General features: G+C 49.5%; 5 protein-coding genes across 10 annotated transcripts; 3 read left to right on the forward strand and 2 right to left on the reverse strand.

The window, feature by feature from the left end:
• Positions 1-3,842: 3,842 nt before the first annotated feature.
• On the forward strand, positions 3,843-8,901 carry FOIG_03006 (uncharacterized protein). Of its 3 annotated transcripts, XM_031200622.1 has the most exons (3): positions 3,843-5,073; positions 5,572-5,694; positions 5,764-8,901. In XM_031200622.1, exons 1-3 carry the CDS (start codon positions 5,053-5,055, stop codon positions 6,955-6,957), a joined length of 1,338 nt encoding a protein of 445 aa, XP_031070390.1. In that variant the 5' UTR covers positions 3,843-5,052; the 3' UTR covers positions 6,958-8,901. The 3 variants fall into 3 exon arrangements, with proteins under 3 accessions (XP_031070390.1, XP_031070392.1, XP_031070391.1); XM_031200624.1 differs by having other exon boundaries at positions 5,572-8,901; XM_031200623.1 differs by having other exon boundaries at positions 4,193-5,694.
• Positions 7,463-8,917, reverse strand: FOIG_03007 (uncharacterized protein). The gene has a single exon (XM_031200625.1). It carries the CDS (start codon positions 8,725-8,727, stop codon positions 7,597-7,599), a length of 1,131 nt encoding a protein of 376 aa, XP_031070393.1. The 5' UTR covers positions 8,728-8,917; the 3' UTR covers positions 7,463-7,596.
• Positions 8,918-9,317: 400 nt separating this feature from the next.
• FOIG_03008 (uncharacterized protein) lies at positions 9,318-13,356 on the reverse strand. 2 transcript variants are annotated; one of them, XM_031200626.1, is made up of 3 exons: positions 12,625-13,356; positions 10,757-12,576; positions 9,318-10,707 (listed from the first exon to the last, which is right to left on the reverse strand). In XM_031200626.1, exons 1-3 carry the CDS (start codon positions 13,095-13,097, stop codon positions 9,638-9,640), a joined length of 3,363 nt encoding a protein of 1,120 aa, XP_031070394.1. In that variant the 5' UTR covers positions 13,098-13,356; the 3' UTR covers positions 9,318-9,637. The 2 variants fall into 2 exon arrangements, with proteins under 2 accessions (XP_031070394.1, XP_031070395.1); XM_031200627.1 differs by having other exon boundaries at positions 10,757-13,356.
• A 2,235-nt stretch (positions 13,357-15,591) lies between these two features.
• On the forward strand, positions 15,592-17,118 carry FOIG_03009 (small nuclear ribonucleoprotein B and B'). Of its 3 annotated transcripts, none has more exons than XM_031200628.1 (3): positions 15,592-16,068; positions 16,349-16,421; positions 16,478-17,118. In XM_031200628.1, exons 1-3 carry the CDS (start codon positions 15,996-15,998, stop codon positions 16,746-16,748), a joined length of 417 nt encoding a protein of 138 aa, XP_031070396.1. In that variant the 5' UTR covers positions 15,592-15,995; the 3' UTR covers positions 16,749-17,118. The 3 variants fall into 3 exon arrangements, with proteins under 3 accessions (XP_031070396.1, XP_031070397.1, XP_031070398.1); XM_031200629.1 differs by having other exon boundaries at positions 15,715-16,259; XM_031200630.1 differs by having other exon boundaries at positions 15,715-16,421.
• Positions 17,119-21,648: 4,530 nt separating this feature from the next.
• FOIG_03010 (pyruvate carboxylase) lies at positions 21,649-25,989 on the forward strand (the record flags this gene model as incomplete). The annotated part of the gene is made up of 6 exons (XM_031200631.1): positions 21,649-21,796; positions 21,908-21,928; positions 22,335-22,454; positions 22,509-22,570; positions 22,628-24,371; positions 24,424-25,989. The coding sequence occupies 6 exons, from the start codon at positions 21,649-21,651 to the stop codon at positions 25,830-25,832; spliced, it is 3,504 nt and encodes a 1,167-aa protein (XP_031070399.1). The 3' UTR covers positions 25,833-25,989.
• Between the last annotated feature and the right edge of the window lie 1,499 nt (positions 25,990-27,488).

The following is a 27,488-nucleotide window of genomic DNA, read 5'->3' on the forward strand; positions in this document are numbered from 1 at the left end:
GACTGAGTTGGACTGTATGGGGAGATGGAACCCCCGACAGTGATTGACGGCGGAGACCGAGACTGGAGACTGCAACAAGGGGTATATGGTATCGGTTCGTATAGATCGTAGGCGGTCGCGAACTGCGAGGGTCGAAAAGACGGTGACTGCCCCAAGAAAAAGTACTGGGTAATTGAACCTGTCTGACGATAGATGTTGAGTTTATCGAGGCGTTATGCACTAAGATATTGGAAATACGGCTCGAGGTTTGCTGAGGGGGGGTAAGGGCAGGAAGGAAGAGGTGACAAGAGTTGCCAAACTAGACCAATACCTAATCACTGTAGAGGAAGCGGGTAACAGGTAAATATTGCGTGTGCCTCTTCGATAAAAGCAACAAGCTGAATTGAATTTGTTGAAGCTGCCCCTGGCGACTGTCCAGGCGAAGCAAGAAAACCTAGGACCACTTTCCTAGTACCTTTGAGTGACAAAAAGAATTAGGCAAGCTTAGCATATACTTGGCGGACCTCTAGACAAGTTATTTTAGACACCTTGATCTAAGGCCAGAGGTTTTCTTGCTCCTTGAGGGCTGTCTTCGGCGGCGATCCCACTTATGGAAGTACCACGCACGAGGATGACATGGGTCGAAAGACCTTCTTTGGAATGATACCGAGGTTGGCAAGAGACGTGGAAGCACAAATAGAATGGGACGATGCTGAAGTATGGTAGAACGATGTACAAGTGCCCCAAAAATACCCAAGGGAACAAAAGTCTAATAAGGAGTGGTATTTGATATTGGTCGAGGTAGGGTTAAGAAGGTGTCATGAGGAGAAAAAGAAGCGAAGCCAAAATTCTAGAAGAAATGAAGATCAAGGTACGTTAAGAAAGCGATTGACTGGGCCGAATCCTCAGGCTTTGAATCCAGCAACAGTTGTACTTAGCACCTCAACAATAGATCTGCCTAGAAGTCATTATCCATGTCTAGACAGGAACCAATCTAGCCAATATCGATAACTTCGGGACTCTGGAGGTGAGATGGATATTCCATGTATAATAGTCGATGGTGGGGCACGGAGTGATCTCAGCTCGATGAGGAGGTGGAGAGAAAGGTAAATGAAGATACTCCTCTCATGGGCGCAGCACAGGTAACGGTCAACGCTAATTTAGCGGAGGCTGTACCTCTGCCGCGGGCCACTTTCAGGTACCCGAAGCCTCCTGGCTTACTCTCACCAATGAAACTGATACACGCGACGAAACGGACAGATCAACAGAGACAAGGAGATCAAGGGGGCGCCATAGTTATATGCCATCACGCAGGTGCATGGAAAGATAAATGAGTTTTAGTCAGCTGTCAAACGGTTTTATCATCACAGCCTTCTGTTGTTCTCGTTAAAGATAAACCACATGACAAACAACCAGGGGTACGGACATGACGGTGGAAATGAGCTCAACGTAATCGACTTAACTACGCTAGGAAGCTTGCAGGAAGAAACGAAAGAGCTTCTAAGACCTTTGATGAGGGTGCGAAAATAACCAATCAAAGAATATCCTAAGTTTATCCTAAATGGTCTTAAACTTGTCTGAGTATTTCTGTCATTTAGGATCGAGGTCCTTAAGTTTGCTTACGAACACATCCATCCTGTAGCTTAGGTATGTCACGGACCAACAACATCATGTTAACAAACAATAAAGAGCGGGCTTCAATCTCGCCAGTTGTTGATCCGGGAAGATCTTGACATACCACCCGTACCACAGAATAGCTCGTTCAGGGATCCCCAAGGTTGCTGAATCAGGGAAGCTTGTGCTGTACAACCAAATGCATGTTGAAGAGTCAAGATGAACTGACAGCTTGGTACTTCACAAATGTGATACCAGAGCCACGGACATTATCACAATCTGGTTCCTGGCTAACGATCGACCGTATCTATGGCCTGCATAAGCCCATCCAGTAGCCAGGTCCGAGACGCTGGGAAGCATCTCCCTAGCTTCGGCGATGTGATGTGATGTGATGTGTGACTGGCTATCAAATTGTGGCAGAAGAAAGTTGCTTTTCTTGGTTGATGAAACAATATCTCGCATCCTCTGCGACGGCCTTCCAGCCCGTCCACGAGTGTCTAGGACATTGTCTTTCGAACAATTATCCTTGTTCCTCGAGATAAAACTGAGGAATGCGGATAAGGAAATTTATAGAAATTGTCCCTTTCGTCTCGGCCCTTTGATGTTTTTCAGATGCTCTTCCCGTAGCCTGGCTGGGTCTCCATTCCTCAGCTTCGTATGATACTTTGCTTGTGGGCTGCAGCAGTTATGCTGATCAGGGATATCCCTGAGACAAGCCTCATCTTGGCCTTCTACGCCCACCGTCGCGGTGGTTTAGCCTCTTTGTGCCATCAGCTAGACAATTAGAGGCATAGCTTGGTAAGCTAATCAGACCACGAGACACTCTTGAAATAAAGGCGCATTTTGCTGAACCCACCCAAGATGAACATGAGGCGAGCGAGGTTGAACTGGAGGGACAGTCAATCTCGTTTTATGACATAGACAAACCAAGCCCCCGCCTGTACCTGGCAGCTATCTTGTCGTGCTGTATCTTGCTAGGTGGGGTAAAAGTTGCTGTAGCCAGATGACGGGTAGCGGCATGATAAACTCGTGGGCATGGCGGGATAGTTCATAGGCGAACGATCAATAATACAAACAAACATGCCAGCCAGGAGGAGAGTTTTATGCAAGGGGCCACGGCATCTACGGCCCTGAGCCTAGTTTTGTCATTGCACACTAACATGAAAATTTGTATTCTTCTTGGGGGCGTCGAAGCAAGAAGCAAGCAGTTCTGTGCTGAGCACGTATCTCACGGTCATTGGATTACTCTCATGCAGACTACGAGCATGGACCGGTAGCTGTGAGCCATGTTACCAGAGGCTGGCGTCCGTCGACGGTGGACTGGAAAGCAACCTGAACAGCGCATAACTCTTATCAAAAGGCAGAAATATCATATTCTTTCCCTCCCCTCGTCTTTGTCTCTATCTGCCCCGCAGTTGAACAGGTTGATGTCGTAGAAGCTACTCAAAGTGGGTGAAGAACCCTGGTGTGAAGTGCTGAGTCCCTTTTTTGTTCAGGAATCCATTGGAGCGCTGCCGCTTTGAGGCCCCTTCTTTTCCTTATTATGCGCATGGCACCTCTTGAGCATGTTACAGCCAAATCAGGGCGTTTGACATGGCACGCCAAGAAAGTATGCAAGAAAAGCCGTCCATCCACAGCTCAGGTACGCACACACTATCGAGCCGCGAAACATGCATCTCGATGGCGCATTGCTACGTTGTTGATGATCGTCAACATCAAATTGAACAAGCGTCAAGCCCCTTTTGAAACGAGTGCACACACGTTATGAAATAAGCGCGCCACGAACCCTAGGCAAGGGGAACATGCTGTGCCTTTCAACTCTGACACTCCTGGTGCAAACTCCTGACACCATCTCAACTCTCTCTTACAAGTGATAGACGAGGAACATTTGACAGGCGCGAAGAGTCTCCAATCAAGACCCAACCTATCCTGCTGGGCGGCATTGCATTGATAAGTGCCCCTGTCTGGGTTAATATCTCAGCCAATGGTAAGCAAAGATTTGAAGGAATGCTGGGCTGGACTAGCGTTGTGATGAGCAACAGACCCATCCAGGGCGAGCGGCTTCAGAGCTTCCAGGGTTGGTTCTGAGGTGTGCATCATCGTCATCATCATGAGCACCCAATATCAGGGTTTCTACTAATAATGAATGAGCATCCAATCATTTTGTTGCAGGTGTCGCTACAGCAGCGGGCTCACACACGCACTGATAGGCTGAGACAGTCAGGATGCTGGAGGCTTGCTTTGGTTGGGCTGAACTGAACTGGTTCTGAACTATTTTGAGCGTTTCCTTGCTGGAGTTGGCTGTTGATTGTTGATGGTGATTATGATGGTTGCTTGGGTGTTCAGGTAACAAGCCCCCCAAACTTCCTATGGCGTGAGATGCTCTGCATTGGATCCGATGCTTCCTGTCGGGTCGTTATCTCGTGTTTTATTGTCACTATTCCTGTTCCTGTCAGTTGCAGTTGTTGCTGTGGTTGCCCTCTTTCAGGGCGTTCGTTACAGCGGGTTCGTGCTAAAGTTCCATCTGTAGCATCCACTCTAATCAATGAAACGCCGTCCTTTTCTCGTCTATTTTTTTTTTCTTCCACAACATCCCACTCTTTTCGCCAGCGCGCGCGTGCAGTTCATTCTTGTCATTTTCAAAGAGACTTTCGCTCTACTGATATTCATCCCTCCATCTCGCTTTTGGAGCACTCCTAATTTAATTCTTTGGGATCACACGCCACCTTCCCCGCCCACTACCCGCGCCTCCATCATCACGCTACGCTACGCTACGTGATCCTCAGGAGCTGGAACCCGTCGCAAGAACCGTGCTCTTCGGAGGCTCAGTCTTAGACTCAGACTCAGGCTTGACGGACCCTGGTCTCGAAGGACCCCTCCACCTGACTGCACTCAATCTCGTCTGCTGGTGCTGGGCTATCTGCTTTGTCCCGCCCGCCCCTCCATCAATCTCGTGCTATCGTCAACATCCAACTTTGTTTTCCGCCTTTTCACTTGGTCGGCGCAACGCATTCCTCGGGCTCGCAACTGACTCTTGCTTGATTTCGCCTCGTTTTTATTGCTTCTAATCGCTTGTTGAGCTTATGCTGCCCAAGTCGTGCCCAAGCAACACCCAACGCAACCTTAGGCCAGCTAGTCTTTTGCGCCTGTCATATCAGCAACCTCGTCCAGACCATACAGAGCTCTGAAAAAAGCACTGCCCCCGATTTTATTTTTGCTTTGAGTGCCTCAAAACCATCCCTCGGCCGAATCATTTCGTCCCCTGGCCCTTGCGCCCCTCCACTCTGCTTCTTGGAAGCCAGCAGTTCTGCAGTCTCTTCAGGACGTTGAATCTGCGTTGTCTCCCGTTAAATACCGACCGTCTCTCAGAACTGCACCGTTGTGCAGGTTTACTTCTCTTCTCTGCACAGCGAAACCCAACTTATTAACCATTGACACTCGAGTGTCTTCTGAGCAGCCATGGTTTCCTTTTCATGTGAGGTACGTTATTCTGTGAAGTGCATTCTCTGCATTGTTTGCACTCCAATCCGCCAAGTCTCGATTTCTTATCCATTCCCATGGATAGTTATGCTGCTATCCAAAGACTTCCGCCGCTCAAGCCATATTCATATCCTATCCCCCTCCGTTTCCATATCTCAAACAAATGCCCCTTCACTCCCGTCAATGCCAGCCCCAATGCCAATACCAATGCCCACCCCCCTAAACAAACCTCATACACGCCTGACATCACTCCCACCACACCATTCTTGTCACGAACTGCCTCCTTCAAGGGACACCCCTTCTTCCCCATGCCGATCTCCTGGCCCACCACAACCGTCTTGCCATGCTCTCGCCTCCCCTTGTATTCCTCAAATATCCCAGTACACCACCCCGCCGCATCGAACGAGTCTCCATTGTCTTGCATCCCACTTATACCCTTCATGCCGTAGTTTATATCAGCTCCGTCCTTTGTTATACTAACTTACATACTACGTACAGGCCTGCGGCGACGTTCTCACCAAGAAGAAGCTTGACCCTCATCGCAACCGCTGTCGCGGCGCTACCTTCACCTGCATTGATTGTATGGTGTATTTCCCTGGCGTCCAATACCGATCACATACCGTATGTACCACAAGGCTGTCCGGCAGCCATTAACCCCCTGATCTTGTGTAATCATCTGACATCACATAGAGTTGCATGACCGAAGATCAGAAGTACCAAGGTGCACTCTATAAGGACAAGAAGAACAAGAAACAGAAACACAGTCACCCCAACGATAACCAGCAACACTACACCCAGGACCAAGCCATGGCTGAAGTTCAAACTCTCCCCAACAACACTGGCAACATGAGCCACTACGCCTACGTTGAGGACGTCCCTGAGGATCAGTTCGGCTGGGCCGAGTACGAAGAAAGCAGCGATGATGAATCGCCAAACGGCCCGCCCCCGGAGGCTCCTACGCCTCCTTCTGCTGCCCCGGAGCCACATGTCGATGTATTTGAATTCCTCGTTGGAACCGGCCAAACGCCCAATGCTTCCAACATGAATCTCGACGCGGAGCCAGGCAACTCATTGGTACCATACGAACCCAAGGACAAGAGCGACGAATACGGCTTCATGGATGACGACGAAGAACCTGCAGTCGAATATGGAAGTGGCCCCGTGCCAGCCGCCGAATTTGTTACACCCGCTTCGAAATCTGAGAGACGTAAAAGCCGGACCAGCACTGAGAAGAAGGACAAGAAGCGCAAGCGATTACATATCGATGTTCCTAGCGACCAGGTTATGACGGATGCCCCACCGGTTCTTCACTCAGGACTCACAGGCGGCATCAACCGTATGATGCGCCCTGTATTCCCCCCATCCCCCGATTACTCCGGCGGTGACGCTCCGGAAATCTCTCCCGCGAGTCCTTTGAAGAAGTCAAAGCACTCCAAACATTCTAAGCACTCTAAGCACGCCTCTGCTGGTCACAGCCTCTTTGGCATGATTGCTGGCAGCAAGCCCAAGTCCAAGTCCAAGACGAAGACCAAGTCATCAAACAAAACCAAGAAGAGCTCTTCCTCTTCCAAGAAGTCCCATAAAGAGAAGAAGCCTCAGCAGCTCATCGAGTATCGCCCTCAGAGCAAAGATGGCAAAACAGACCCCAGCGCTGGACAAGTCGTCCTCTACAAGCCTCGAGCCGATGTCTTCCTCAGCTTCGTCGACAAGGGTCCTGAGAGTGAGAAGGGCGTCAGCTTAAACAGGGTTCTCAAGCGTTTCCACCGAGAACGTGAGGCTACTGGCAGCGAGCTGGGTAAGGGCAAGGAAGAGAAAGAACTCTGGAGATCCCTCCGACTTCGACAGAATGAACAAGGAGAGATCGTCTTGTTCTCTGTTGAGTGAGAATCCAACTTGAAATCCAAACAACAAAAAAACCAAATAAAAGTAACAAAAAGAACAGCATTGGAAGATCATGCCGAAAATCGGACAGACACCGGATATGGGATTAAAGGAGTTTATGAGGATGATGCATTGAACCAACGTTTTTTCCACGATACCTTTATGGACAAGCTTTTATTTTGTGTACAAGTTTTCGGGAACAGGTGGGATCGGAGGGGTTCAGCTGGCTCGTCAGGTGTGTATCTGGCGGTTGCGAGTATTGGGGCCCCTGGATCTCCATCAGTAATTGTGTATAGTATGTATACAAGGGAACGGACGGACATCTCTCGCTGGATGCAAGGATGGACCATTTTTCTTGGTGTCGAGATTTATTCTTTCTCAAGACTATGCTTTGGGAAACCGAATGGCAGATAATGGGCGGCTGGTGCATCGGACGGACTGGAATGGGCTGGAATGGATACCATGAAAGGATTGGAGCGTTTTTTTATAGCGGCATGAGCCTGCTCTGATGATACCCATGGGCGCTGAGCCTCGGTATCTCTTTGTTTTGTTTTTAACATCTCGCATCGAGGATGTGATTGAGCATATTAATATTTGTTCATCTGAATTGGATATCTTTGCAAATCAAATCTAAATAAGTTATTACATCACACGCAGTGGTAAAATATGTTGAGCCATGGCTTCACGACGACATAATGGGCATTCGGGCTTTTCTCTCACCCAATCTCCGATACACTCCCAACAGAAGACATGACCGCATTGTGTTGCTGAGGGATCTCTCATCTCCTCCAAGCACAGTGTACACTTTCTTTGTTGTCCGCCCTTGATGTAGCCCATGGCCTTGTCATCTGTTAATTGAACACGCGGCACAGCTGCTGCTGGGGTGTGTGTGGCAGCGAAGATGTCGACCTTGGCCTTGGAGCTTGAAGCACCTGTGGATAGTAATAGATTGTTATCGCCGTTGTAGGCCCCGTCATGGTTTAGAGAGATATCATCAGAAGCCCCAAAGGCAGCGCGTTCGCGAGCTGCTGACTCGGTAATTGTAGATCGAATATGGGTATAGCCCTGAACCGCAAGTTGAATGACCAGCAGTACACCTAGGAGTTCGTATCCTGCACGATCGGGTGTATCGGGTACGGTACGTGTGAATACGTATCGCAGGGAAAGAAGTCTCTTGGACAGCTGGTAATAGGTACCACTGAAGTAGAAAAGGGCTAGAATAACGGCCTTGAAAGGAGCGCCTGATGTGAAAGAACCCAGGTGTTGGTCTAGATATGACCATATGCGCGCCTCGCGTCCTGTTGCCGAACCGTCATCTCGTTTGCGAAGGCTCTCCAACCGGCGTTGCAGAAGCTTGCGCAGCCGAGCGCGTAGTCCGGGGAGAATCCGGGCCGCGATATAGGGGAGGAGAATGCTGGCAGCTACGTAGCCTGCGCGACGACCAATAGCGGGAAGTTGACCATCACGCGCATCTATCTGCACAAGATCGCAGTACTCCTCGCCGAGAGTTCGATTGCCGGGGATTGTAGTGAGAGCAAAGTAGGCGAGTGTTCCGAGGGTCTGGATCTCGGGTGCGCGGGCGTGTGTGAGACGGGCACCGCGAAGGCGACGATGCAGGTCGCTGAGGATCTGTGTAAGGTGGCCGGTGAAGTATGCATCCTTTTGGTGAGAGCGGATGATGTCGGGGGCGGTGGCAAAGGGATATGGTGATGACGATGCTGAAGAAGAGGACATGATGTTTTGTGATCGGCAAAAGAGAGCGCGCATGCGCATGCACGGGGTGTTACGAATGGGAGGATCGAACGTGGTCTGATTATTTGGGCAGTATGAAGGCGAAACGAATGAAGACCAAAGTCGAGGATTAGTAGAGACCGGAAACACGAATTGGCGAAGATAAGGAAGATGATTAAATAAATTGGCGGTTGGAGTTTAAGCAAAACGAACCTCGGTCGGGACAAGGTTAAGCTGAGGCGCTAGCATTTCGGTCTTCGGTAAGTACTCCCCGCGTTCTTTACCATGTGAGTAAAGGTTTCCTCTTTAGGAAATGCACACATCTAAATTACTGTGTTGGCATTAATCAACCACCAGGTCCATAGGTATGCCGTCGCGTTGTAGTCGATTCTCTCGTATCAAGAACTTGAAAAGTAATAAGAGTCATCTTGTGCATGATGTGGCTGTCTTGCTAACAATAGTGTCACACGTAACAAAATGGTAGAAGATGTGATTTAACTCAACCATCCACATGCCCCCTCTAAAGATTGTTTCAAAGGTCAGTTCGGTTTCTAGGATAGCTTCTCTCTAATCGCCATGGCAAACTATAATAATTCTTCACGTTGCATCTGACTTCTTCATCCTGCTAGAGGATAGCAGAAAGCTTAAGACTTTAATCCTGAGTGATAGATATTTAGGATAGTTTAGGATAGTGTAGGATAGTTTAAGATAATCTCAGTAGACACTTGAACTAGTTTATTCTTACTATCTAATTCTAGAGTCTTGCGTCTTCTGACAACGTGAGGGCTGTCTTGCTCGAAAATAAGCTTGTGACTTGGTGGCTCTGACACCAGGTTTGTTCTCAGCCATGGACTGGAAAGGTCATAGAATTGTTTGTGCTCCGCGATTAACTTCGACAAGTGAACCCGGACGCCCTTCCTGTCTGCCCTTACACGCACCCTCACTGATGCTTCTAGCATTCAACGTCCCCATCAAGAGCGGCCCACACCTTTCCCGCCTCCGGCTGCTGCGGCCTCTTCTTCTTGAGTCCTAGAAGCAGTTTGCGTCCGGGCTTTGCCTCTTCGGGTGCAGGAGTAGAAGACGAGGACATTGGCTTAGAAGCCGCGCGTCCAGCTACGGCACTCCATCCTCCAGTACTGGCGCGGAGGGGTACCTCTCGCCGAGAAATTGCACCGTTAGCATCTGAGTGACAGAGCAAGACGCTTTCAGCGAGCTTTTCGCGGCGGATGGTCTGCTCGATCCGAGGTTTGAGAATCTCTAGGCTCTTTTCCATGGGTGCGGGTGTGAGAAACGCGGAATATGAGACTGTAGCTTTGATGAGAACTTCCTCGTTCAGAAAATCAACCTTGAAACTGAAGCCTTGCAGGGACGTGAGATCCGGTTCAAGGGCAGTATTGACTTCCTCGATGGTCAGACCGAAGCGAGGCTCGGTAAGTACCAGAGCATTGAAAGGCTCAGTCTCGAGAATTGGGGGGCTTGGAGGTCGAATGGCTGCCGCTGCCGCAGCTTCGGCAGCTTGAGATGCTCGGATCTTGACACACTGCGCAAGTGTCTTCGTCGGGGCTGAAACAAACTTATCTGATTTCCACACTAGAATAGACCGGTGAATGTCGTAGTCCTCACTCTTACTCTCGAAACCGAAGTCTTCAGCGAGCAAGTGAAGAAATTGGCGTGACTGGTTCTTCATCGGCTCATATCGTAAACGAACTTCGTCTTTGTTAGCAGCAAAGACTCGGAATTGGCTCTCCTGAGCATCTCCCCATGATTGCATCTGTTTATAGAGCTTCAGAGTATTATCCGAGAAGGGAATATGGTCGTTGGTGTGAGAAGCAGGGTCGATATTGAGAGCTGCGGCCAGGCGACGGTTACGGTCAAGGCGTTCGCACTCCTCATCACATCGAATCTCTGGTCGGCTCGGAGTAGGATTGCTCGTACTTGCTAGGCATTTGAAACTCTGCTTGTGATTACCGCATGCACAGCTGGTGGACATCTTGACCTGACAAGCTGTTGATTCTTTACACGCTGGTACATATGTTAGTAACAAGCTTGTAACTGGGTTTTATCGACTTACGAGTTTGTCCATGGCAGACGCTCTGGCATGGGTGGTTACATAGCAGCTTGGGCTTTCCGCATATTTGCTCGCAACCGTTCTGAGCGTCTCCGCATTCTCCGGGGCGATGACATAGCTTTTTACATGTATGGAGCCCGCAAGAGAGTTTCTGCCCGCATTGCTCTCCGCAATGAGCCTCTTGCAAATGACAAGGCTTGTTGTGAAAGGTCGTCTTTCCACAGATGCACCGCTTCTGGACGAGGTATGTGCATGGCGGGCACGAGACATCATCAGGATGGCACTGATGGTCAACAGAAGGATGTCCACATGCAGTCTGCCGCTGGCACTGGTTAGTGCACGATGGCTGTCTCGTTCCGCATGGTTGTGGTGGATGTAAGACTGTCTGGCCGCAATTGCACGAAACTTCTTCCCAGATAGCCTCGGGACAGCTTTGGCAAGCTCCGCGGTGACAGAGCTGCTCGCAAAAGTGACTACCACACTTAAGTGGTCTTCCGCAGACGGCGACACAGATATGCTCGGCCTCAACTGGTAGCGAATCAGGGCCCAGGCGTTGCTTCTTCTGCTGAGCAATACGCTGAGATGCCTTCTTTTCACCCGGGCAACAATGCTCTCCGCATCGATGTCTTCCGCAGTTGCGAGTAGCCTGGCATATCTTGAAACATAGGGGTTGCTGGACATTTCCCTCATGGCAGATCGTCTCGCCCGTGACTCGGCCACAGCGGCAGTCTATCTCCATCGTTTGGGTGCAAGGGTCGCATTCTCCAGTGTGGCACAAGGATTGGCAGAGATGACCGCATTCCAGCTTCTTCTCACAAATCCTCTCGCAGTGAGGGACATGATCTTCACAAGTTTGACGGGGCTGTTCCATGAGTTCCTTGAGCGGTGTCTTGCCACAAGGGCAATGGGTGACAACGTCCGGAGAGAAAGGGCAATGAGCTGAGATCTCTTCTTGCGGGTGACAAGAAATCTGGCAACGATGTACACCACAATCGAAGGTTCTTCCGCAAGCACTCTCGCAGCTAAAAGAGCCCTCAAACCAGGAATTGTTGGCGAGATCGAACGAATCGCATATGTCGTCCTGTTTGGAACATTGCATCTCCTTTTGCACTCGTCCACAATAGCACTTAACTTCGACCGGCACCTCGCAGGTACCGCAGACACCTGGATGGCATATTTGAGAACATTCATGCTGACCACAAGGTAGAAAATCGCCGCAACGCTCTCGACAACTCCACCCGTTGTAGTAATCGGTATCCCTACAGTTCTTTCGCTGAGAGTGCTTTCCACAGTAACAGGGCTCCGGTGGGCTCAATACGGTGCATGGCGGGCATGGCCCAGGATGACATTGAAGAGTGCATGGGTGAGAGCATGTCGATCTGGGCTTGGAACATGTTTGCCCACATGAATGAGGAGGCAAGATACTGTTCCGACTGGGCTGCGTTTCTTTGCCGCACCAACACGAACTATCGCCTGGTTCGTCGGTCAACGTTGAGTTACACCCAGGGCAACGCCATGATCGGTCGCCGCTCTCCTCGTTGACTTTCATGGACGTATCCCACCATTGGTGGGCACATTCAAGATGAACGACGGTCCAGCAAGTAGTGCACGACCAGACCTCGGTTTTTCGAGTAACCTCTTCGGTGCAGATACGGCACTCATAGTTCCAGTTGGCGATGTCTTCCTGAATCCGTTGCCATAACTCCGAGGCAGTCGACTTGGGAAACTCTTGGCGGGGTCTGTCCTGCTTCCGGTTCCTCGTACGGTTTCTTGAGCGTCCTTGGGCTGTGGGCTGAGAGGCGCTTGATGATTGCTGTTGGGCACTATATCTGTCAGTATCTGATGCATTACATTGGGGCTACCGGTCCTACCTCCTCTGGGATACAGGCTGTCCCGGCACGAATTCTGGGGCGTCTGCACTCAAAGATGCATCTTGAGCAGTCTCTGTCGGTTGTTCAGTTGTAGTCAAGCGTCCACCAAAAGTGCGCTGCGGTCCCATGGAGAACACGCCTCTTCCTTGGTTTCCTTGCCCTCGAGAACCACCTCGATTACCTCGTCGGTTTCTTCTGCCTCTAGAAGCCCCTGAGGTTTCGGGGGCGGCTATGGTTTGTGCAGCAATAGTGGCGTCGGCAGGCCCTGTCTGAGGGGCGTTTCCGCGGCCTTCAGAAACTTGTGCTGAATCATCCTGTCGCTGGCCACGATTCCGTCCTCCCCTTCCCCTACGGCGTCCTCCACCTGAGCCTCCCCGAGAACGTGATGCTGAGCCCTGGCCCTCATTCTGAGACCGGTTTGGGGCATTATTTCGTGCCTGATGAGAGGTATGACTGGTCTCTTGCTCGGCCATGATGGCGGAGATCACAGTCGTGAGCTGAGAAGTCGTCGTTGTTGCAAATATTGCGCTATGTAGTATAAAGCGTCTTCAAACTACGAATAAAGGATAGGAAAACAATGACCTTCAAACAAAGAGCTTGCTGGCGAAGGGGGAATTTGCAAGGAGAAAATGGAAATGATTTCCAACTGCTTCTTCACGAGAGCGAGAGTTAGAGGAGCAGGAGAAAAGGCACGAAGGAAAGGAATCTACCTTATGATATATTATGCCGTTTGCAATAAATTCTTAGGAGGCGTTGAAAACCGGTGGAGCCCTGTATGTTTCCGTGTGGCGAAGCCGACTGTGACAAACATAGACGACCATTGGTTGGTTTGATAGTCAATCAGAATGAGTCACCAACTGGAACCACCTCTTTTGGAGGTTTGGATCTGCCCATTTTTAATCTCAGCAGCCAGAAAATTGAGTCCATTCCAGGGACGTAGTGACTTAGAGTCTTAGTGCAAAGAAAGAGTCATTGATGCTGAATCATCAGCCTAACTTCGGTTTCTGCCTAGAAATCCCAGACGTCCGTCACTCCCGACTATTGTGGCTGGAGAACTGTAACAGCCACATATCAGCAGTTGTGAGAATCAAGTTTGTCAGGGAAAATTAAAACATATTGGCTGCTTTGCAGCAATGGTTCAAAGGGAGTCTTTTATGGTCTGGTGAAACTCACTCTATCATGTCAGGTCATAAAACCCTGACCACTTTGGTTGCTCACCGATTGCCATTAAGCTTGCTTCAGGGTAACCATCCATGCTAGGAGAGGCAAGAAAACTTCGGCGTCCATTCTAAGTGACAGAAAGACTCAGTACAGGCTTAGTGTAGATTTAGAGGACCTTAGACTACCGGTAGGTTGGTATTTTAGCACTTTGCCTCAAGGTCAGAAGTTATCTTGCTTAATTGGCAGACGCTTAGGCCTCTAAATCCACGAACTCTACAAGGTCTCTGAGGGAATGTAACACAACGGACACAAATCAGAGACTTCAAGCCATATGTGTCACGCATAACAATGTATGGAAGTTTCGGCGGGCAATAATGGCAATATTGGGTTTGCATCGAAACAGCCGACCCATTTATAAGCCTACCTAATGCTCTCCTTTTATAACAAAACTACAGGTTCTGGTGTAACTCGGGCACTGGAGACACTGTGATTATCATGTTACAGTGAACATTCGTCTACAGTACCCCGGACCAAGCCAGCTGAGCTGGGTAAGTGTGTACACAACCTAAAGACAGATATCATGAGTTCCTCATGGAATGACTGCTAGGAAAACAAGTACTCACAGAAGATTGAAGCTCGGATGTTAAAGACTGGATTTTAAATATTGCTAGGAAGATCTTTCTGTCAGCCACTGAACTGCCACAAAACCTTATCAGATGCACACAGAAATGAGCATGTCTTGATACTATCGTGGACTTACAGTAGACATTTACAAGGAAATATAGCCAAGATCAGAATACTCCTAAGTGAACTATCGAATATTGTTGGATCTTAGGGTTATTATAATAAGAATCAACTTAAGTTTAAGCCTAGTTGCCTAAACTTATTATAGAATACGGAACCTATATTATTGAAGCAGAGGATTCCCTATTCACAACCATTTTCCTTCATCCACTAATAGCGTATGATTTACATGTTTGCGGCTCACCTCGGGTTTAACATCCCCGGCACATCTCTCCACACAACAAAAGCACAAGCGGCTACTTGTTAGCCAATTTGCATATGCGCAGGGCAGAACGGAGCATGTTGAATGGATCTCGGCATGAAGTGCGACGCAAGATTGATCACGTTGACAAGGGATCTCGGGAGAGGCCGGGATGTCGGTACCGGCTCCGGATGCCCGTTGGCTCCACTTCCGGCCTAAACACAAACAACATCTCACTCACGACAGTTGTAATTTGAGAACAGCTGAGGAATCAAAGATTCTTGATAAGTAGTCACATTGAAAGTTTGATGGTCGAACAATTAGCTTGAATTGGCGTTCAGCCGAGAACATGGTTCAAAAGCAGCCATAACATGTGAGAAAGTCTTCTAGATCAGAACCATCTTTAGCTTCATATTGCCTGTGACAGCAATGGTTCTCGTGAAGCCAATTGGTGACTGAACAGCGTCATAAGTAGACAGAGACAAGATTTCTTTGAGGCTCTGAGCCCCCAATATCCGCCTGGGGTACGGGTGCTCCATATTCTCCATATGGAGAGGAGCTCGGGACAGCCTCCAACCCCCGGGATAGCTTCTCACGAGCTTCACAAGTTAGGAGCTAGGCTCGGTAGTGTGGCGTCTGCCGTCTTTAATACACACCCCTTCACCATGAAATAATTGCTTGTTGCAGACGGACAACCTCCGAAGGTCCCCATGCTTCAGCAGTACCCTCATCAGGGGATAGGAAGAAGACCTCGGACATGTATCCTAAGGAACAAAAATACTTAGACAGGTTTAGCATAACTTAGGGATCCTTTTAATTAGTTTATTATAGCACCTTGAATACATGTCTTGTCTCTTTTGGCCCCCTGAAGACTCAGTCCCAGACCTTCGGTGAGTTATAGGGAACGGCCTCGGTATCGATGACAATTCTGCACCCCGGGCAGAATTTAGATCTTACACCAACATCAGACATAAAAACAATGAGAAGATAGTGTAGAGAATACAGCGGTTTCTTACGTTTGTTCGGGGTTAGGAGTTTAGGTATTGTGGTAACACAACGGGAATGGTTGAGGTAAGATGTAGATAGACGATGCACGTGACCTCAACGTAGATTTCCCGTTCGGCGCGTTGAATTTGAGTGCGAGGGACAGCCGTCAACCTCAACGCAACGACAGGTCACTCCATCTCCGAATTCCACGAGACGTCGCCCACACAAATCCTTCGAAATGGCTGCTCTGATCAAGGCTGCGAACGCCAAAATCCGGTCAAACCCGGTGACTGACTATGTTTGCTCGACCCGTACGTCTTTCGAATATCCTGTCATGTTTTTTGCATGAGCTCCGATTCGTCTCCGAAAGCGCAATTTTGTGATATTGCAACTCAACAAGCAACACCACGGCTACAATACATATAGAAGCACATTTTAGGCATAGAAAAGATGTGGAAAAAAATGTTGTTCCTCTGAAATATGTCAATTGGGCTGTTGGAGGGTGCGTTGATGTGCAATGCGTGTTTTGGAGCACGGCAGCTTCGGGGTAATCAGCATGTCGAGACTTGGACTGACTCTTGATATTTGCAGACTTTTGGGGCCCTGTCTCCAACTTTGGTATCCCTCTCGCGGCCATCATGGACACGCAGAAGAGCCCTGAATTGTATGGTAGACCAATAATGCATTGTCACCAAGCGTAACTGACTTTGCCTCTACCAGGATCTCGGGACAGATGACTGGTGCTCTCATCATCTACGCCGGTACTTTCATGCGATACTCACTGGCTGTCACACCCAAGAACTACCTCCTCTTTGCCTGCCACTTTGTCAACGCTGGCGCCCAGCTCACCCAAGGATACCGATACCTCAACTACCATTACTGGGGCGGAAAGGAGAATATGCCCAAGGAGCAGCTGGCACAGGCGGCCGAGGCTGCCAAGGGAAAGGTTGAGAAGGCCACGGAGAAGGTTCAGAATGCTGTCAGCAAATAAAGAGATTGCCAGACCGACGGTCACTGGAAGGGATCGGTGTGTCGGGCTGCATGCCGTCCATAATAGGAGTGTCCCCGGGTTGTACCTCGGGATTCGGAGAGTGGCAGCACACAGCTACCGCACAATAACGTTGTAACTTTACAAGAATTTGTTCCCTCGAACATCTAGAATCGCACCCCGAGTTGGGGTCTTTGCAGTACTCGTGCCTGAAGAGTTGCTACGAGAAGATCTTGTTGCGGGGGCCCTTAGGTCAATGAATATGGTTAGAGCAAAGAAATCAAGCCTTCAAATGCCACATTGAGATGCTACGAGCGAGTGATGAGGAGGAGTGCTCCCCGCAAAACGGAGATACAATGAATTCCCCGGGAGGGCTTCCGATGCTTTTTTCTTGATGAAAGTGACACATTGGTATGAGATTCGCATTCGAGACATGTCAACTGCATGCTCGTGTTGTAGCAATTTTGTGTACCGGTACTTATGTAACAAGGCTTGTTGACATTTTCATTCATTGTTACGGTCTCGACATTTGTACTTCAAGGAACAAGATGTGTGTGGTTTCAATTCAGTAACGATATAATGCACGCACCCTTGCATCTGGGCGAACCAGGTACGTAGCTCCCTTGAAGTCAAGATACAAACATAGATCTGACCTGGGGGCGGACCCCTTGGTTCCCGAATCTTGCATAGAAGTTCCCGACTATTCTCGTGCCTGTGCCTGGCCTTCCCCCACCAGGTTCCCGAAGTGACGGAATAAGGTCAAGGTGAAAGGAAAACCAGGGGTGAAAACTGACTAGCTGCCATTGATCAGCAAATGCAAGGTCAGTGTGCCTACCCCAGCCTTTGTCAGGCGGATCTGGTGATGTTCTGGTCGGCTTCTGTCCGTGAACGTGGGGATAAACCTTCTCTGTAGTTTTGGATCCTCGGTGAACGACCTGCAACGCCGGCAACACTTGCGGTTATTACCCAACCATTACCGTACCCGCGTGTTGCCTATGCTAACCGCCTGTCGGGTATGGAATGGCATCATCTCGAGTCCCTTACGAGGATCCCACATGATCTGTATAGTCTGCAGCGCTTCATGACTGGGTGTGAGGCGTGAGGACGGAGCTCGATTTTAGAAGTAGATCTCTTACTGAATGACATTGCTCAACATTGAGCAATAATCGGCAAGCTATATGCATCTATTTTTTCACATCACTGCCACTTGAACGAAGAGTAATTGGTCACATAGAATCGTGATATCAAGAAGCCTCAAATGTTTGCTATGTAATACTCCAGTGGAAACATCCATAGGTCGATAATCCACTGTCATAGGCTCCAGATTTGACTCCAACCGCCTGTTCCAGCCCGGCATTTGTGAGGGGAAAACGCCAGTGCTTCAACCATTTCAGTCAACCATTTTTCTGGATACACACCGTGCACCAGTTAGTTGAATTCGAATAGAGAATGCCTTCCTATTCGGTTTTGTTCAGCCCTACCCCAATTGCCTCTCGACTTAATTTCATTCTTCTGCCAAAATTTCTTAAACAAGTTATTCGGAGGGGTACACCGAAGTCCGAGGTCGGACCTAGCTCGCTTTCTACACCTACCTGGTAGTGAACACCTGAGTATTCACACCTGGCAACTCATGTCCAATCCGGGGATGATAGAATCTGTCCGTCTGACAAGAAAAGATTTTGTAAGTAGTTATCATCGCCAGTGGAGGCTCATGTCCTGCAGAGTGGCAGCATAGTGTCACAAAATCCAACATATTGAGCAAAGAGCGGCCAAATGCGCACCAATGAAAGCGTCATTTTAGTCAACAAATGCAATGCGCCGGTCTTCATCCACCGAGAGATTGGTTAGGCAGGCTATGCCGCCATCATACTTGATAGTGCACGAAAAAGAGGAGAGACCCTTGGATAGTTACATGTTGACTAATTAACTTCTATTATAAGAGTATTCATAAGTTTCAGAAAATCTTCTCAAAGCATAACATAAAGAAGACTAAAACTTAGACCTAAATTGCGTAAACCTTTTCTGAAGAATGGATGCCGATTCCTTATTGCTCATGAACCCTAAGTAGCTGGGATAAGGCGGGCTTTGGCTGGTTCGATCTCATCTAAAACTAAGTGTTCAGGGTGCCACCGGTCTTTGACCTCCGTGGGGGTGGAATGTAGTGGGAATAAACACATGATGCAGACAGGAAATTGACTCTGAGAAGAAATTAATCAAACATGGGCTGGGGAATTTTCTTCAAACGAAGTACGTACGAGGGTATGTAACAACACCAGGGCGTGATCGTCATTCCTGGTTGACAGAGGTTCACGGTCTGTAAGTCTGTGCAACTCCATGTGACCTATCACGATCAGTGAACTGACGAACTGGTTGTCGACTGTCCCCAATCACCTTTCCATTGGGTGACTGTGGTTTTAAGCAAAGTTTTTATAGCAGAATGATATGACTGTTGTAAAATTGATATCATATACAGCCTAAAAAGAAGACAAGATCAAACGGCGAGCGGCGGGTAGCGTAAATGCTTCAAAACACCTGGGATGGCGATACGGTGATACCCCACATGCGTCTGTGGACTTGAGCCTGGTGGCCCTGGTTTGATGTTTGGGGATTGCACGAGCTTCAGATTGAGATTCAAGCTTGGACAACAAAAGCAGTCAGGGTCCAATCAATGGTGGGGGTCAGGTAGATCTCTTTGGTTAAGGTGTGCGGTGTTACGGTGGACAGAGAGCGGCTGCGGTACCAATGACTTCAATCCCGAGATACTGCGGAAAATGCGATGCAGCAAGAGGGGAAGCTTCTGCGGCTCTGGCTGTTACAGCCATCAAGGCAGGGATCCAGGGTGAATTAACCAGATGGTGCTGCACATCGTTCAGAACCGACAACATCCTCGGCATTATGGAAGGCCCAGTATGATGCCAACGTGGATCCTCTGACTGGACTTCCCTTGGTCCATGGCATGGCAACCCATGGGCAAGGCGAGCAGATTGCTCGCTCCTACGCCAACATCAGGCGGGTGGGACATATAAACCTCTAGAGGAAAGGTTGCGGTGCGGCAACCTCTAGAGGTTAGGATCAAAACCCCTAGAGGTAAGGTGCGCGCTGGTCGGTGTACGTGGACGAAACACAAGGAAGCGCAAAGCACCTTTAGGCCGGATTGTTGAGGAGAAGACTTTTCTTTTGCCGAGAGGTTGAGTCTGGTAAGGTACGTGAGGGCAGAAATCGATGATCGGCGGGTGTTGAGATTATGTGAAAGCTCGAGAGATGAATATCGAGATATAGGCAGATAACTAGAACTGATAGTAAAACCCCGAGCTCGAGCCAAATAATACCCTCAAGTCATGGAGGGGAGACCAGTCACTATCAGAGAGCGTTGATTGGCCAATGGCTTTGGTTGAACAAAGATGTGTCGGCGGAATGAGTTGCGTCAACTTACGTTTTTTTTCTTTCTCGCTGTTCGTTGCAAACAGGACCGAGAAAACAGGTCGCTGTCAAAGCTCATCATTTACGGTTCGTGGATTGTCAATCGTCGCGTTTCGAAGCACCGGCACTTGACCAGCCGGATGCCCTTGGCCATCTGATAGGCGCTCCTCTGAGTTAGTAGGTATCTCCATGGCTACCCCAGGGAGAGACCGCAAATAGATGTTGTTTCGCTATCATAACCCACGTAAGAATACTTGTGCGGATTTGTGACAGATCTTGGTTGATCACACACCCCCATACTCCCCCATGCCTGTGTGACCTGTTCTCATTTTGACTGTTCCCGGGTGAGGCGCGATGAAATCTATTGTTGAAGCCATGCCGTACCACCACGCTCTTCTCATGTTTGTACCCAGTGTTTCGAGGCACATCCCGCCATACTGGTGCCGTTGCCGCTCTTGCTTATATAGCCGCCTTCTGCCCTCATTGCTTCTTCCATTTCTGCAACTGGTGGTAACCCCCATTGCATATTGCAGCTGGTGGTATCATTATGACCGGCCCGGTTAACAGCATCTCCAAAATCTCCATAGATCCGTGAGTGCTAGATGAATGCACTACAACATAACACAAAAGGGGAATCATATTCAGCGGGAAAGTGACCACACTTCACTTGTACGCCATAGAAGCATGGGTAACAAGAGAATTTAGGTTGGCGAGGTACCGCGGTACAGTAGGTAGCTGCGCGGCCGAGCTCAAGTTCCACTCCTCAGCCGTTAGCAGGGAACCGCCTCAAGAGTCTTCTGTTCTGTGTAGAATACCGCGCTTCTATTTACGCTCGTAACCTCCTGGAGATACGTCTCCAAGGCCGAAACAGATCCGTTAGAGTCATAGTTTGATCGTGTTTTAGTGGCATGTCCTGGCTGTTCTTTGGAAATTTTTGATGGAGATCGAGTGGGAGAGGACTCCGCCCGCGCCGTACGGTTTCTTGGGATGGTATGGTATGGGATCGGTTGCGCGCCTTCTCACACCTTGGTCCCTTCGGGCTTTCTCCAAACTACACACCCCTCACCGTCCGCTTTCTCAATCGCACGCCCTCCCGTCCTGGATAGCTCTTCCCCCCGGAGGCCGGGTGTGTCACCGACGACACGCTTGGGGGTTTACACTGCTCTACAAAATCCCCTCGCCCGCCTGCACATCCCTTCCCTTCGATCTCTCTCTTCTAACCCTCATACCTTTCTTTATCGCTACTGAGTATACCCTCTGCCTCCGATTCTTTGTGCTGTTGGGTGATATCGCAGCCATTCGTGAGCTGGAAGAGCTGTCGTGGTATCTTCATACCGACAAGCGTGCTCATTACCCCACCACCAAAAGTCAAAGAGACCCCGCCATTAAGCTCTCGATAAAGCTCCCACTTTGCCAGAGCTTCTCGCCTTCGCTCATTTCAACCTCTTCATATCCCTGAAGTCGCTGACACAGATCGCCCAAGATGGCTGGCATCGCTCCCGCTGCTCCCCAGCAACCACTCACATTCAACGATGTCTTCGAGGAGGAAGATATCGATGAGCCCAAGGAGGCCAACACGGTCCACCACATCCGTGCCAACTCTAGCATCATGCATGTGAAGAAGATTCTTGGTGAGTAGCTGGCGCCTTCTTGACAGCCACCAATGGCTTATCTCGGGAACAATATCTCCCCCGTTGCGTATCATGAGGACTTGCGCTGACTCCATTCTCTTTCTCCTACAGTCGCCAACCGTGGTGAAATCCGTAAGTCAAACAGCCCATTCCCTATCCTAGACCCGCAATCGCTAACATGTGAACAGCCATTCGTGTATGACTGCCTGTCCATTCCTTCCGCCCGACCGTACATTTTAGACACTGCCAAGCTGACACGGATTTCTGGTTGTAGATTTTTAGAACCGTAAGTCTCAATCCTCGGTTTGGAACGGCTCATGACCTGAACTATGGCACTGACAATCACCAGGCTCACGAGCTTTCGCTGCACACTGTTGCAGTCTTCAGGTACCCCTCACTTGAAACCGCGATCCTAGCGACACAAGAATTCATAAACTAACTCGGATAGTTATGAGGATCGGTTGAGCATGCACCGACAGAGTACGCGATTGATCCATGCCCATTTGTGTCTTGATTCCTTTGCTGACCACTCCTTCAGAGGCCGATGAAGCCTACGTCATTGGCAAGCGTGGACAGTATACCCCTGTTGGCGCATACCTGGCTGGTGATGAGATTATCAAAATCGCTGTCGAGCACGGCGTGCAGATGATTCACCCTGGTATGGATATTCATTTTCGGCATCCGGGATTCATAGCGCTAACTAAGAACCCAGGTTACGGTTTCCTCTCCGAGAACGCCGAGTTTGCCCGCAGCGTCGAGAAGGCTGGCCTCATCGTGAGTCTAGAGTTACCCCACCACTCCCGCTCCGTCCGTGCACTAACCCCGGACCAGTTTGTCGGCCCCTCCCCCGATGTGATTGATTCCCTTGGTGACAAGGTTTCTGCCCGAAAGCTTGCCAATGCTGCCAATGTACCTGTCGTCCCTGGTACCCAGGGTGCTGTTGAGAGGTACGAGGAGGTCAAGGATTTCACCGACAAGTATGGTTTCCCTATCATCATCAAGGCTGCCTTCGGTGGTGGCGGTCGTGGTATGCGAGTAGTCCGCGAGCAAGAGAGTCTCAAGGAGTCCTTTGAGCGTGCCACCTCTGAGGCTAAGACTGCTTTCGGTAACGGAACTGTCTTCGTTGAGCGTTTCCTTGACAAGCCCAAGCACATTGAGGTCCAGCTTCTTGGTGATAACCATGGCAACATTGTCCACCTGTACGAGCGTGACTGCTCCGTTCAGCGACGACACCAGAAGGTTGTTGAGATCGCCCCTGCCAAGGATCTCCCCGCTGAGGTCCGTGACAACATTCTCGCTGATGCTGTGAGACTGGCCAAGACCGCCGGTTACCGCAATGCCGGTACTGCTGAGTTCCTGGTTGACCAGCAGAACCGCTACTACTTTATCGAGATCAACCCTCGTATTCAAGTTGAGCACACAATCACTGAAGAGATTACTGGTATCGATATCGTTGCCGCCCAGATTCAGATCGCTGCTGGCGCCACATTGAACCAGCTTGGCCTCACCCAGGATCGCATCTCGACCCGTGGTTTTGCTATCCAGTGCCGAATCACAACTGAGGACCCTGCTAAGGGTTTTTCACCTGACACTGGGAAGATCGAGGTTTACCGATCATCTGGCGGTAACGGTGTCCGTCTGGATACTGGCAACGGTTTCGCCGGTGCTGTTATCACTCCCCACTACGACTCTATGCTTACAAAGTGTACTTGTCATGGTTCTACCTACGAAATCGCTCGTAGAAAGGTTCTCCGAGCCTTGATCGAGTTCCGTATTCGAGGAGTCCGAACCAACATTCCTTTCCTTGCCTCTCTCCTTACTCACCCTACCTTTATTGATGGAAACTGCTGGACCACTTTCATCGACGATACCCCTCAACTCTTTGATCTCATTGGCAGCCAGAACCGCGCCCAGAAGCTGCTTGCCTACCTCGGTGACGTTGCCGTCAACGGTAGCAGCATCAAGGGTCAAATCGGCGAGCCCAAGTTCAAAGGTGAAATCCAGGTTCCTGAGCTTATCAACTCCGCCGGAGAGAAGATTGATACTTCCACACCCTGCACCAAGGGATGGCGAAACATCATTCTCGAGCAGGGACCCAAGGCTTTCGCGAAGGCTGTCCGCGAGTACAAGGGTACTCTGCTCATGGACACGACTTGGAGAGACGCCCATCAATCACTTCTGGCTACTCGTGTTCGTACCGTCGACTTGCTCGGTATTGCCAAGGAAACTAGCCATGCGCTCTCCAACTTGTACTCCCTTGAGTGCTGGGGTGGTGCCACCTTTGATGTTGCTATGCGATTCCTCTACGAGGACCCCTGGGACCGGCTCCGAAAGATGCGAAAGCTGGTTCCCAACATTCCTTTCCAGATGCTTCTCCGTGGTGCTAACGGTGTTGCTTACTCCTCTCTGCCTGATAACGCTATCGATCACTTCGTCGACCAGGCCAAGAAGAACGGTGTCGATATCTTCCGTGTCTTTGATGCCCTAAACGATATCAACCAACTCGAGGTTGGAATCAAAGCTGTTCAAAAGGCTGGCGGAGTTGCCGAGGGAACGATTTCCTACTCGGGTGATAGTACAGTACCCTGTTCCTCATCGTGGTTTTTACCTACTGACCATCCTTACAGTGCTTCGCCCTGGCAAAAAATACAATCTTGAGTACTACCTCGACCTTGCCGATAAGCTGGTCGCCCTTGACATCGATATCTTGGGTATCAAGGATATGGCTGGTGTGCTCAAGCCTCATGCGGCTACACTTCTGATCGGATCAATCCGAAAGAAGTACCCTGACCTTCCCATCCACGTGCATACACACGACTCTGCCGGTACTGGTGTGGCTTCAATGGTCGCCTGCGCCAAGGCGGGCGCCGATGCTGTCGATGCTGCCACCGACAGCCTGTCTGGCATGACTTCGCAGCCCAGCATCAACGCCATCATTGCTTCCCTTGAGGGCAGCGAGTGTGACCCTGGTCTGGACCCCAAGCTCGTTCGATCACTCGACGTCTACTGGCAGCAACTTCGTTTGCTTTACTCTCCCTTCGAGGCCCATCTTGCTGGCCCCGACCCCGAGGTTTACGAGCACGAGATCCCCGGTGGTCAGTTGACCAACATGATGTTCCAGGCTTCTCAGCTAGGTCTTGGATCCCAGTGGCTTGAGACCAAGAAGGCCTACGAGCATGCCAACGAGCTTCTCGGCGACATTGTCAAGGTCACTCCTACATCCAAGGTTGTCGGTGATCTTGCCCAGTTCATGGTCTCCAACGGCCTGTCCCCCGAGGATGTGAAGGCTAAGGCCTCTCAACTCGATTTCCCCGGCTCCGTGTTGGAGTTCCTTGAGGGCCTGATGGGACAGCCTTATGGCGGATTCCCGGAGCCTTTACGATCTGATGCCCTTCGCGGCCGTCGTAAGCTTGATAAGCGACCTGGTCTTTTCCTCGACCCCGTCGACTTCGTCAAGACAAAGCGTGAGCTCGGCAAGAAGTATGGTGCTCCAGTCACCGAATGCGATGTGGCGTCCTATGTCATGTACCCCAAGGTCTTTGAGGATTACAAGAAGTTCGTTCAGCAGTACGGTGACCTTTCCGTCCTACCTACTCGATACTTCCTGTCTCGCCCTGAGATCGGCGAAGAGTTCAACGTTGAGCTCGAGAAGGGCAAGGTGCTGATTCTGAAGCTCCTTGCTGTCGGTCCCCTGTCCGAGAACACCGGTCAGCGCGAGGTCTTCTTCGAGATGAACGGAGAGGTTCGACAAGTCACCGTTGTTGACAAGAAGGCTGCTGTTGAGAACATTAGCCGACCTAAGGCCGATGCTAATGACTCGAGCCAGGTCGGCGCGCCTATGTCTGGTGTCCTGGTTGAGCTCCGTGTCCACGAGGGCTCTGAGGTCAAGAAGGGTGACCCTATTGCCATTCTTTCTGCCATGAAGATGGAAATGAGCATATCCGCGCCTCATAGCGGAAAGGTTTCAAACCTTCAAGTCCGTGAGGGTGATTCTGTTGATGGTTCTGATCTCGTGTGCCGAATCGAGAAGGCCTGAGATGGTTGCGCAAGGAAATAAAAGATTGGGTTTAATGACACTTATGGATATCAGGCAGGAAGAACCCTAAAACTATGGGATTGGCGTGTTGAGATGACCTATGAATAGTTCTCTTTGAAGAAACTTTGAATACAATTATGAATTAACTCAATGAGGACATGGTTAACGTCAGGCTTCTACTAATCTTGTGAAGTTTAATTATAGATTTATAACACTTTAGGGAATTCTAGAATTATCCCTACTAAGTTTACGAAAGTTTAGCATAATCTCTTTATAAATATTATAATATAGATGTAGTAAAAAGGTGGCATCTGGTAAAGCACCAGAGGGAATTTGTTTATGTAAGCATCGAGGAGTACCAACCAACATGCCCTCAAATTCCAAAGATGAAAGACTGAATTGTCATATCTTACAGACATTTTGGGTCAGTGACATCATCAAATCTTGTAGAATCTTGCTTATGAAAGTCGGTTGTAGAATTTGAGCTGAGTCTCGTAGTTCAAAGAAAGGGGGGTTGATAAGCCTTGGTAGTCTTGCCGGTTTTCACAGCCAGATATCCATAAGATGGAAGATGATGTTTGTCTCCAATAAAACAGCGTAAAGTCAACCATCTTAATAAATGGTACAGTATTTAATGATATTTCTAATCGTGTACGAAAAGGTTAAATAGATGGTTAGTTATAGACAACTTGTGAGAGGTGAATCCTTGTTCATAGTCTATAGCTTGTAGTGGAAACACTATTCCTAAGGCCTAGAGGGCAGGGCTATTGCGGATTAAACATTGTATTCTTTAATCATGGTGTAAATATTAAGTACCAGAGTCTTGCTTTCTTTGACCCCAACTGATCATCTCCAGCGAAGAGCCGCATGAGATATACGACAGCCTAAGGAACTTATCAGAAGTTGGGTCTCATTCAGGCCCTCAGTCTAGAACAGCTTTGCAAGCCCGAACCGGGGCATACTTGTAGATCTGTGTGGGGCCGGATCTCGGAGGCTATGGGGTATGCGGGGGTGGGTCTGAAGAATCGGTGGACCGGTGCCACGATCCGCTGTCAAAACAAATGAAAGCAAGGGGTCAACATCGCAGTCGAGACGAATGACATCAGTCCTGAAGCATGCCTTTTCGAGTGTTTCCCTAAATTCCTGGTCTATGTCCTGGGTGGAAAGTAGTCTACGTAGTAAAGCCCTTACGCTTGAAGTTCGGAGGACTCTCGGGGTTCTTGGTGGCTGGAAAATGATAATCCCCAGATCGACAATAGGGGCGCCTCGAGGATGAGAATGAATTGGATGTCAGCTCCACCTTGTACCAACCCTATAGTAGCATAGGGAATCTAGCCAACTTACCGTATGAATGGGAAAGTCAGGATTGTGCTCCGGATTGAAGACTGAAAATGCCTGTTGAACCTGGGTATTATTGATGATGTGCACTGGGGCTTGGGACGAATCTTGAATATACTCCGCATGAACCGTATTTATTAACATGACTTGCTGAAAGGTTTTATGACTCTCAACAACTACTCTGGCTTTTCTTATGATCCTCGTCCATATAGTATCATGGATTGAGGATGAATCAGTTCCTAAAGATAGGCTCAGACAAGTCTCCCTATGGGCTTGGAAGCTCACGCGTCGACAGTGCGGGGAATCCCACTCGACCAG

Source organism: Fusarium odoratissimum (assembly GCF_000260195.1).
Source record: "Fusarium odoratissimum NRRL 54006 unplaced genomic scaffold supercont1.3, whole genome shotgun sequence".
NCBI lineage: Eukaryota > Fungi > Ascomycota > Sordariomycetes > Hypocreales > Nectriaceae > Fusarium > Fusarium odoratissimum.